General features: G+C 64.8%; 2 protein-coding genes across 2 annotated transcripts; both read left to right on the top strand.

The window, feature by feature from the left end:
* Positions 1 to 1,583: 1,583 nt before the first annotated feature.
* LOC117008147 (membrane frizzled-related protein) lies at positions 1,584 to 5,578 on the top strand. The gene is made up of 13 exons (XM_033081748.1): positions 1,584 to 1,857; positions 1,933 to 2,038; positions 2,203 to 2,331; positions 2,653 to 2,814; positions 2,891 to 3,128; positions 3,211 to 3,341; positions 3,460 to 3,585; positions 3,687 to 3,763; positions 3,891 to 4,039; positions 4,210 to 4,340; positions 4,656 to 4,790; positions 4,892 to 5,019; positions 5,101 to 5,578. Exons 1-13 carry the CDS (start codon positions 1,804 to 1,806, stop codon positions 5,323 to 5,325), a joined length of 1,791 nt encoding a protein of 596 aa, XP_032937639.1. The 5' UTR covers positions 1,584 to 1,803; the 3' UTR covers positions 5,326 to 5,578.
* A 1,408-nt stretch (positions 5,579 to 6,986) lies between these two features.
* Positions 6,987 to 9,427, top strand: C1QTNF5 (C1q and TNF related 5). The gene is made up of 3 exons (XM_033081725.1): positions 6,987 to 7,135; positions 7,923 to 8,151; positions 8,672 to 9,427. Exons 2-3 carry the CDS (start codon positions 7,938 to 7,940, stop codon positions 9,187 to 9,189), a joined length of 732 nt encoding a protein of 243 aa, XP_032937616.1. The 5' UTR covers positions 6,987 to 7,135; positions 7,923 to 7,937; the 3' UTR covers positions 9,190 to 9,427.
* The last annotated feature ends 585 nt before the right edge of the window (positions 9,428 to 10,012 follow it).

Here is a 10,012-nt window from a genome sequence, read left to right on the forward strand (position 1 = left end):
TTTTTTCTCTTTTTTCTTTTTTTTTCTTTTTTTATTTTCTTTTTTTATTTTGGCGTGTAATAAAAATCCTGAGCAAGGGACTCTACAGGAATGGGGCCACCTGTCCCATTGACTCAACCAGGACTTCTGCTCCTCCTGGGACAGCACCCAGAGAGACTCAGGAGAGCCTCACACATCCCTCCTGGCCTCTTGCCACTCCTGTATCTGCTTGGCCATCCCAGAGGATTCATGAACTGCTCCCGACCTCCTCCAGGCACTTCCAAACCTCCTGGCAAAGGACTCCAGCCCTCTGGTGGCCTCCATGCCCATCTCAGGCAGCACATCCCCTGCAGCTGCCCCACACACACTCCTCAAAGCAGCCTGAGCAGACTCACGGACAGGAGGGAGGAAAACATTTTGTGGAATTTATATGTATTTATAGTGGACTTTGCTTCAACCTGGAGCCCCCCGCCGCCTCCTGCCTCTCCAGGGACTTGTTCCAGGGGCTGCTCCGGGTGGGTTTTTACCTGCCTCCTCAAACGACGGTGCCTTAAACCATTCAGGGGAGCGGGGGTCGCACAGGAACCCGTGTGGAGAGGGAGGGGAGGACAGTGGCTTTCCGGGACCATCTGCAATCGGGGCTTTTTTATCTCCCTGTGATCAGGAGCCCCCCTGGGTGCCCGGGGACCCGCCTTGCTGCTCTGTCCTCCAGCTAGCAAATGCCAGTGGCCTTTTTAGCCTTTAATTTATTCTCCTCCCCGTCCTGCCTTGCCTGAGGTGCATCGGGAGGAGACACGGGCACCATCCCAGCCCTCGAGGCAGCTCCATCCAACCCACACCCGGCCCTTGGCCCTCGCTAGGGGCTGAGTGCTGGCACCAGCATCCTGCCCAGCCTGGAGCATCCCAGCGGGGCTCAGGGGGTCAGGGTGAGAAAGGGGGGCTGCCCACGGCAGGAGCTGGGCTGGGGCAGCGATGCTGCTTGGCAGGTGGCTTGTTTACTGTGTAAGCAAGACGGGTGGGAAGTGTCTCATACAAGGGAGACTCGTGCAGGAATAAATCTGAGCTTGAACAGGGCCTTGGGTGCGTGTGTTTTGTCTCTGGGTGGTGGGGAGCTGCCACAGGTGGACAGCCAGGAGCACCCATGGACCAGGAGCGCTCACCTGGAGCTAGGGAGATGTGCTTGGAGGCAGAAGGAACCTTTCCAGCCCCACGGAGCTCCCACACTTCTCTGAAAACCCCTGAACAAAGGTCCCTTTCTCCCCTGCTTAGGGACGTAGACGGGCATTAAGGGGCAGCGGGAATGCAGGTGGCAGAGCCCAGGCACCCAGCGAGGGCAGGAGGGACAGGCTCAGCCCAGGATCCCCAAAACAGCCCCTCCAGTGCCACCCTGAGCACTGAGGAGCCCAGAGACAGCTGGAGACCCAAGGTCCTGTGGGGACCCCACCAGCAGTGTCCCAGTGGGATGGACACGAGCACTCATTCCCCTTTAAGACGCTGGTTCTCCGTGCCAGAGCCTGACCTCGGCATCCTCAGCTGAGCTGGATTAACGGGGCGAGGGGGAAGGGGCCTGCTCAGGGGACTGCTGCCTCCCGGGGCTCCCCGCACTCCCGGCACGGCGGGCATGGCCCTCGGGTGGGCTCTGCTGCTGGGCCACCACGTGTAGAGCTGGCATTGCCACCACCCTCACCCCAGAGCGGCGAGCAGCGGTCCCCAAGCTGCCCCAGGACCCATGGGGGCAGCTGGGGAGGAGAGGGTGGCAGGGCTGGGGGGCACAGGGCACTGGGCAGGATTTTAGCCAGGCTGTGCCAGGAACCACCTGCTGCCATGAAGGATTTCACCGAAATCACGCTTTGCCCCGACACGCTGGACGGCAGCAAGGTAGGGCTGGGGGTGTGGGTGCTGCTGGTGGTCCCCAAGGTCCCCAAGGTGCCACCTGTGCTTGCTGTCCCACAGACAGAGTTCTGCAACCCCGTTTTTGAGGGCGAGGAGGCTCGGACGGCACCGAGCGTGGAGCCAGACAAGGATGGGACCGGCCCAGCACCACGCCGGGATGGCCTCGGTACCAGCCTGGGGGTTTGTACACACCCCCTGTGCGTCCGTGGGGCTGCAGGAGAGGGGTGGTGGGCTCTGGGACACCTCGGGGACACATTGGCACGGCGGTGGGGACGTGCCAGGCCGTGCAGGGAGGTGGGGGTTGGCTCTGCCCGCTGTCCTCGCCCCTAGGCCAGCAGCTCTGGGGACAGGTGGGCTGGAGGTTCCGTGCTGACTGCAAGTTCACCTGGCTGTGCGTAGCTCTGATGAGCATCATCCTGCTCTTCCTCATCGCCCTCCTGCTCGGCATCATCATCCACCGTGAGTGCCGAGCTGGGGGTGCCTGTGACTGGGGTGGGGGGCACAGAACCGGCTCAGGGTGGGACAGGGGCACCCAGAGGACATCCCGGCTCTGCCCACTCTGGGGAGAGGGTGACCCATGCACAGGGGCAAGGGGGATTGCCATGTCCGTGGGATGGGGCAGTGTCACTGTCCCTGGGAGAGCTGGGGATCCCCTGGGAGCTGTGTACCTGTGAGTAAAGAGGGGGAACAGGGCTGGGGGGGCTTCCTGAGCCCCTTCCCTGCACCGCAGCCATCCCTCCCCGCTGGGGCTGAGCAGTCCCTGCTCTTCCCTGGGCACAGAGCTGACATCCTCACACCCACCCGGCACCCCGGCCACGGCCCTGCCCGCCCGTGGCACTGCCACCGCCACCACAGCTCCCATCCGAAGGGACCGCCCGGCCCCCAAACCCGCCGCCACCCCAACCGAGGGCTGGCTGCCCACGGCCCGCACAGCAGCGCCGGGTGAGTGCCAGAGGGGCAGAGTTTTGGGATGGGGGTGCCCTGCTCCCACTCATGCCCATGCTGTTGCCTCGTTCAGCCTGTGGTGGGACCCTGCAGGGCCCCGAGGGCTCCTTCAGCTCCCCCAACTACCCCGGCCCCTATCCCCCCAACGCCCTCTGCATCTGGCGCATCGAGGTGGGCACCGGCCTCGCCATCCAGCTGAGGATGGAGACCTTCAGCGTGGAGGGCACGGCCTCCTGCCTCTTCGACCGCGTGGAGCTCCACGAAGAGCAGGGCACCGCTGGCACAGCCCCAGCTCGGGGGAGCCCCACCAGGTAGAGCTCCTCACACCTGGGCAGCGTGGCCGTGCAGCGGGGCGGGGGCAGCGAGCTGTGCCAGCCCTTGCTGTGCCCCCAGGTTTTGTGGCAACGTGGCCCCCCCGACCTTCAACACCGTCTCCAACCGCCTGCGGGTCACCTTCGTGTCCGACAGCAGCGTGGGTGCCCAGGGCTTCAGCGCCCGCTACCGCGCCGTGAGCCCGGCCGAGAGTGAGTCCCCAATGCCAGGGCACTGCCAGGGTCACTCAGGGCTGGGGACAGCCAGCAGGGAGGGCAGGGTGCCCGCTGGGACCCCTCCACCAGCCTGGGTGTCTGTGGCTGCGTGCAGAGAGCTGCGCCTGGGACGAGCACTTGTGTGACCAGGGGCTTTGCCTCCAGCTGGGCTTCGTGTGCGACGGCTTCCACGACTGCAAGGACAGGAGCGACGAGGCCAACTGCAGCCTGAAACACAAAGGTGGGTGGGACAGACCCCGCCTGCAGCCCCCAGCCCCCGGGGAATGGGGAGATGGAGGGAAGGGAGAGGGGTAAATCTGGTGTGTCTGTGTGTCCCTGCAGAGTGTGGGGGGCCGCTGACCGCCTTGGAGGGGCACTTGTCCACCCCGAACCACCCCCAGCCATACCCGCACCAGCAGGTGAGAGAAGGGGTCCTGTGGGAGCAGGGTGAGGGTGGGTAGGGAGGAAGGCAACCCCGGCCCCGGGGAGAGCTGGGGGTGCCCCTGCCCATCTTCACGGGTGTCGCCGGCTGCCCCCCCGCCCCAGCTGTGCCTCTGGCAGATCTCGGTGCCCCTGGGCCACGTCATCGACCTGCACTTCCACAACTTCAGCCTGGAGTCGCACGAGGACTGCAGCTTCGACTTCGTGGAGGTGCACGACAGCGCGGGCACGGGGACCGCCAGCCTCATGGGCAGGTACACGACACCCCCGGGCTGGCTGAGCCACCCTGGTGACACAGGGGACATGGCTCACCTGAGGAAACTGAGGCACGGGGCTGGCTGGTGGGGAGGCACCACCAGAAGGCAGAGTCTGGGGAGATGCTGGTCAGCCCCCTGACCCCCTCCCTTGTCCCATCCCTCGGCAGGTTCTGTGGCCACCAGCTGCCACCCACCCTGACCTCCTCACGGCATGTCATGACCGTCCTCTTCGTGGCGGACGAGGGAGTTGCAGATGACGGGTTCTTTGCCACCTACCAAGCCCGCAATGCCACAGAGAGTAGGTAGCCAAGAGGGGGCACAGGCTGCCCAGGGTGAGTTGTCCCACCTCCATCCCAGGATAAAAACCTGGGAAAAACAGCTCTTGTTCTGCTGCTGACCCTGCTTGGAGCAAGAGGCCCCTGCGGCCCTTTTTCACCTGATTTACCCTATAACCTTATAGCCATGGGGCTGTGACCTGGAAGGGCTCACCTGCACAGAGGCATGATCCCCCAGATAACGCAGGGAATTTGGGATCTAAGCTGGATCTGCCAGATCAAGTGATCAAGAAGGGGGTGGTCAGCATGGGAACACACCCTGCTCTCTCCCCTTCCAGAGACCTGCAGCCCTGCAGAGTTTTCCTGCGGGAATGGCGAGTGCCGGGCGCTGGAGTCCGTGTGTGATGGCTGGCATGACTGCCCCGACGGCACTGACGAGCTGAACTGCACCGGGGTGTCCTACCCAGCCTTTGGTGAGTGCCACCCTGAGCCCAGCTGGCCCTGGGGCACACACTGACACAGCGGGTGGGCAGCGCTGCCGCTGGCACAAGTGAATCCCCTCTCCCTGTGGCAGGGTCTGTCTGCGAGCCCGTGGAAGTGGAGATGTGCCTGGGGCTGGGCTACAACGCCACCTCCTTCCCCAACATCTGGCTGGCCATCCCGGACCAGGAGGGAGCTGCTGAAGTGCTGCAGGACTATCAGGTGAGCTGGGCAGGGGCTGGGCAGGGTGCTGCCCTCAGCCCACCCTGCAGGGCTCACGCTGCTGTCCCCGCTGTCCCACAGACGCTGATGGAGCTGGCGTGTTACCAGCACCTCCGCCTGCTCATCTGCAGCCTCTTCGTGCCCAAGTGCACCCCGGACGGGGGGGTGCTGCAGCCCTGCCGGGCCGTGTGCCTGGCAGCAGAGCTGCGCTGCCAGCAGTCCCTCGGCCTCCTCGGCATCCTCTGGCCCATCAACTGCAACATCCTGCCCGACTCCAACGACCCCGTAGAGTGCTTCCAGCCCTGAGCCCGCAAGAGAAAAGCAGCAGGGGCTGGAGCCACCCTCCCCACCCCAAATGTCGCTCCTGTGCTCTTGCTGTTGTAAATACCCTGTTGGGGCAGCTCTTCACCTGCCCTGGGGTCAGCTCCTCTGCCCAGTGCTTGGCTTTGGTGCCTGGATGCCACAGGCTTGTGCACAGCTCCATTTCCCTAGAGAGCAGGTGACATACCCCATAGGGAAAGGCTTGTGCTGGAGAGGCTGTGCTGGGGCAAGAGGGTGATGCTCCCCAAATTGGGCAGAGGTGAGCCAGGCTGCAGGCACAAGAGCCCAGGGCTGCCCCAAAGCCAGCAGAATAAACAGCATGAGCAGCTGACAAACCCAACGGAGCTGGTGACTCCTTTGGGGTCTGTGTGTGGGTGCTGTCAGATCCTCGGGGGACAGAGGAATGGGTGGAGGGAGGGAAGGCAGGGATGGGGTGGGGGATCTGAGCAGGGATGGAGTGGCACAGGGGACACTACAAGGGAGAGCAGGCAGCTGGCTGTGCCCTCCCTGAGCTGGGGGCTTGCAGGGTCCCAGGGAGATGGATGGGTCTCAGAGGGGTCCAGTTGGTGGCCCCATGGTGCAGAGAAGGGATCCTGCCCCACCAAGAGTGGTGGCCCAGCTGGTTGGGCTGGCTGTGCTGGCTGAAGGCCACCCTGGTAGCCACAGGCCTGACAACACCCATAGCCACAAACCAGTGTCCAGCTGGCCAAAAACAACAGTCCCTTCACACCTCGGGAGAGAGGGACAGGCGCCTCCCTGCCACCACCCAGCCTGGCCATGGGTACCCAGGCCTGGAAGGAACATTTGGCAATGCCACCAGCTCAACTGCAGGCTCTGAGCCAGCAATGCCAACGTGTTTCCCACTTCCCTGAGCATGCAGGGCAATCCCCAGCCTGGCTGGGGTCACTGGGATCAGGACCCACTCGTGCAATCACCGCTCTGCCCCTGTATCCAGCACAGCACTGCTGCTCTCACCCAGCTCAGGGGGTTTGAGCCCACCCAGCTCCTTCCCTGCATGTCCCAGCTGCTGCCAGGCACAGGGACACCCCCCAGCCACCGGCCCGCCCCGCTGGCCAGCGTGTGACCGTGTCCCTTGGATGCACTCGGCGCTGGAACGAGTTAAAGCCAAGCTGGGAGTGCCTCGAAAGCTCAGCCGCGTGCTCGCGGTGCCCAGGGCCAGCCCTGCCTGCTGGCACGGGCACAGCTCTGCTCTGCCTGCGCTCCCACCTGCCCTGCACGCTCAGCCCAACGTGCTGGGACTGCCCAGATGGATCCTGGATGCTCTCAAGGGCTGGCACTGCCAGGCACTGTGTGTTCTGCCATCCCCTTTGCATCAGCTCTGCTGCCAGTCAGGGCACCCGCACACCCTGAGAGCTCCCCTTTCCTTCTGCTGCTCCATCTCTCTCTCCTTGCTGGGTTTCCCTCCCTCAGCCTTTATCTTGTTTCCTTTCCCTCTGCTGCCTGTTTTCCCTGTTTTCCCCCCTCCATCCTGCTGCCATGTCCAGCTGAGGTGTTTCACCCTCCTCTCCCTCGCCCGGGCTGTTTGCAGCGCTCTCCCTTCCCCCTGCTTACAGCACTTCCGACAGCATGAGATTATTTTTCTTTTTCCCCTTGTCTTGTAGCTTTTGGCTCCCAAGGCCCTTGATTTCCTTTGGAGTTTGGGAGGAGAGACGTGGGGAGGAGGGGGGGTGGAGAAGCTGCCTCTCTTAGGGCCTTCGTCAGAGCCAAGTGGCCAGGAAGAGCCCGAGCCCCTCGGAGCAGCGAGGTCCGGGACGGGACGGGAGCCGGGACCGCAGTGAGTGGGGACACCCAGCCGGGGGGAGCTGCGGCTGCCTGGCTTCCTGCCTCCGGCGCCTGGGCGGAGGACAGACACTTTTTCTCCTCCTTTTCCTCTTTGTTGTCGTGGTGGAGGGGGAAGAGAGCTGCTTTTCTGGGTCAAGGCCACGGGGAGGGGGCCGGCGCTGGCGCTGGGGCTCAGCCCGGGTTGCGCTGCTGTGGGAAGGGCTGGGGGCAGCCCGGGCAGGGGGTGGTCCCGGCTGCGGGGTGGTCCGGACCGGAGCGGGCCGGGGATGCTGCAGCCGCTGCCAGCCGTGCTCCGGGAGCCGCCGGGGCTGGAGCGGAGCCGCCGGGATGCTGCCAAGGGCAGGGCTGCGACAAAACCCCGCGTTCTCCGAGCTCAGCCCCACCACGCACCCCCCAGAGGGAATAACCGCATCCCAGGCACGCTCAGAGCTCAGCTGGCAGCTCTAAATCCCTGTTCCCCCATAGCTGGGTGTAATGGGGCAGTGCCCATCCCAAAGAGCCCCCAGCCACACACACAAAGCCGCTGCCACAGCCCCTGGCCCCATACCCACATCCCACACGCATCCTGGGCTGCCCCGGGGCTGCAGGATGATGTGATGGCACACGGGCCCTGGGGATGCTGTGGCAGGTGCAGGCAGCACTGGGGCCTCGCTGAGGGGAGCAGCACAAAAGGTAAAGGGGAAAGAAACGGGGGAATGGCCCCTGCACTCCCTGCCAAGCACTCCCAGCCCTCTTCACTGTGCTCCCCAGAGCTGTGATTCTTCTCTGCCCCCTTCCAGCCCCTCCAGGACAAGATGAAGCAGCTCTTCCTGCTCTTCCTCCTCGGGCTCATCACCAGGTCCTTGCAGATCGAAGACAACAAGATCCCTGGGCTGTGCTCAGGGCAGCCAGGCATCCCGGGGACCCCGGGCTTGCACGGGGGGCAGGGTTTGCCAGGCAGAGACGGACGGGATGGCCGGGATGGAGCCACGGGGATGCCAGGGGAGAAGGGCGAGATGGGCCCTCCTGGTAAGAAAGGAGAGACCCCAGCTGGGGAGGGGGGTTTGCCACTCCCTGCCCGTGGGGAACACCCTCATGCCAGGGGGTCAGCCCTGCATGCTGGCACAAATTGAAAATGGAGAATGAATGCTGCAGAAGCACCCTTGCCATGCCACCAGCACCCCTTTGGCCCCTCCTGTGGTGCCCCTCTGTAAAGGGCAGCAGCTCCCTGGCACTGCTAAAGCTGTGCTTGTCCCCGTCCCCAATGCCACCCCTCTCTTCCAGCCGTGCTTTTGGAGGGACCACCAGGAATTGCATCATCCCTGCCCTGGCTCCTAGTCTGGCCTTTCTCCCAATCTCTGATGCTTTCTCCAACGATTTGTTGCTGCTGTGCTAAATTACACACCCAGCCCTCCCCACTCGTGCTGCTTCCCCACGCAGTGCCCTGGCTGCGGCAGGGAATCCCTGCTGGGATCGGGACTGGGCAGGAGGGGTGGAGGAGCTGTTTTGGTGACCTAGAGGTGACTCTGTCCCCTCCTGCCTGCCCCAGGAGTGCCCGGTCCCCGCGGGGAGGTGGGCAGCCCCGGCGTGGACGGGCTGCACGGTGAGAAGGGGGCTCAGGGCGAGTGCGCCGTGGCTCCTCGCTCCGCCTTCAGCGCCAAGCGCTCCGAGTCCCGCAGCCCTCCCCTGGCCGACCAGCCCATCCTCTTCGACGTGGTGCTCATCAACGAGCAGGGCCACTACGACCCTGCCACGGGCAAGTTCACCTGCGAGGTGCCCGGCCTTTATTACTTCGCCGTGCACGCCACCGTGTACCGCACCAGCCTGCAGTTCGACATCATGAAGAACGGCCACTCCATCGCCTCCTTCTTCCAGTACTACGGCAACTGGCCCAAGCCCACCTCGCTCTCGGGGGGCACCCTGGTCCGCCTGGAGCCCGAGGACGAGGTGTGGGTGCAGGTGGGCGTGGGGGACTACATCGGTTTCTACTCCAGCGTCAAGACGGACAGCACCTTCACCGGCTTCCTCGTCTACTCCTACTGGCAAAACTCCGCCGTGTTCGCCTGAGCCCGCCCCGGGCTCGGTGGGGCCGGGCAGTGCCCCCTCCCAGCGGGGTGGGACGGGGGCAGCGGGACCCTGCGCTGTTTGGGCACACACACCATCCCTCTGCCCTCGGGGGTACCGGGGAGCATCCCCGCAGCAGCGCTGGCTCAGAGCTCGCTGTTATTTCGGGCTGAGTGGCCAGGAGCCCGTCCCGCGGGTGTGTCCCATCCCTCCCCTCAATAAAGGGCTGCTCAGCTCCGTTTGTGCCGCCTCTCTGTGCGCCCCTGCCCATGCCGCGGGACCCCCGAGGGCGGAGGGGGCTGCGCATCCCGTGCCGGGATGTCCCCGCAGCGCCAGCGGGAGCCACTAGATGGTGGCATCGGCGTCCTGGAGCCGTGAGCGCAGCGCTGCGACAGCCCCCGACACCTCCCCAAAGCTCGGGAGCGGGGCGGGAGCACCCCCGGGCCCCCCCAGCACCGAGTGTCGCCGGATGGGAGGGTCCCGATGCTGTCAGGGCCACCCCGGGGAGGGACAGAGCCGGGGGTCCGGGGGTGAGAGCGGTGCCCCGCCGCTGGGAAAGGTCGCTATTTTTAGCAGGGGAATGAAGAGCTTCCTCATTCCTTGCCCAAAATAGGTCCCTGAGGGGACCAGCCGGGGAGGGGGCTCCTGGCCAGCGGCCGAACCCCTCAGTGGGCTTGGGACGCTGCCCTGCCCGAGTATCAGCTGGGACCGGCTCTGTTCCGGGCAGACCGTACAGCCCAGGAACCCCGAACACAGAGGGACAGCCACCCCTCCCCTGCCCCGGGTCCCCCTCTGTGCCGGACGGACCCCCAGGACTGCAGCTGTG

This window comes from Catharus ustulatus, chromosome 28 (assembly GCF_009819885.2).
Source record: "Catharus ustulatus isolate bCatUst1 chromosome 28, bCatUst1.pri.v2, whole genome shotgun sequence".
Lineage (NCBI taxonomy): Eukaryota > Metazoa > Chordata > Aves > Passeriformes > Turdidae > Catharus > Catharus ustulatus.

Excerpts from the sequence above, each read along its gene's own strand:
- LOC117008147 (XM_033081748.1), top strand. The coding sequence starts at position 1,804 with ATGAAGGATTTCACCGAAATCACGCTTTGCCCCGACACGCTGGACGGC. Across the intron at positions 1,858-1,932 it reads ACACGCTGGACGGCAGCAAG|ACAGAGTTCTGCAACCCCGT; the intron begins GTAGGGCTGGGG and ends GCTGTCCCACAG. Across the intron at positions 2,815-2,890 it reads GGCCCGCACAGCAGCGCCGG|CCTGTGGTGGGACCCTGCAG; the intron begins GTGAGTGCCAGA and ends TGCCTCGTTCAG.
- C1QTNF5 (XM_033081725.1), top strand. The coding sequence starts at position 7,938 with ATGAAGCAGCTCTTCCTGCTCTTCCTCCTCGGGCTCATCACCAGGTCC. Across the intron at positions 8,152-8,671 it reads GGGCGAGATGGGCCCTCCTG|GAGTGCCCGGTCCCCGCGGG; the intron begins GTAAGAAAGGAG and ends TGCCTGCCCCAG.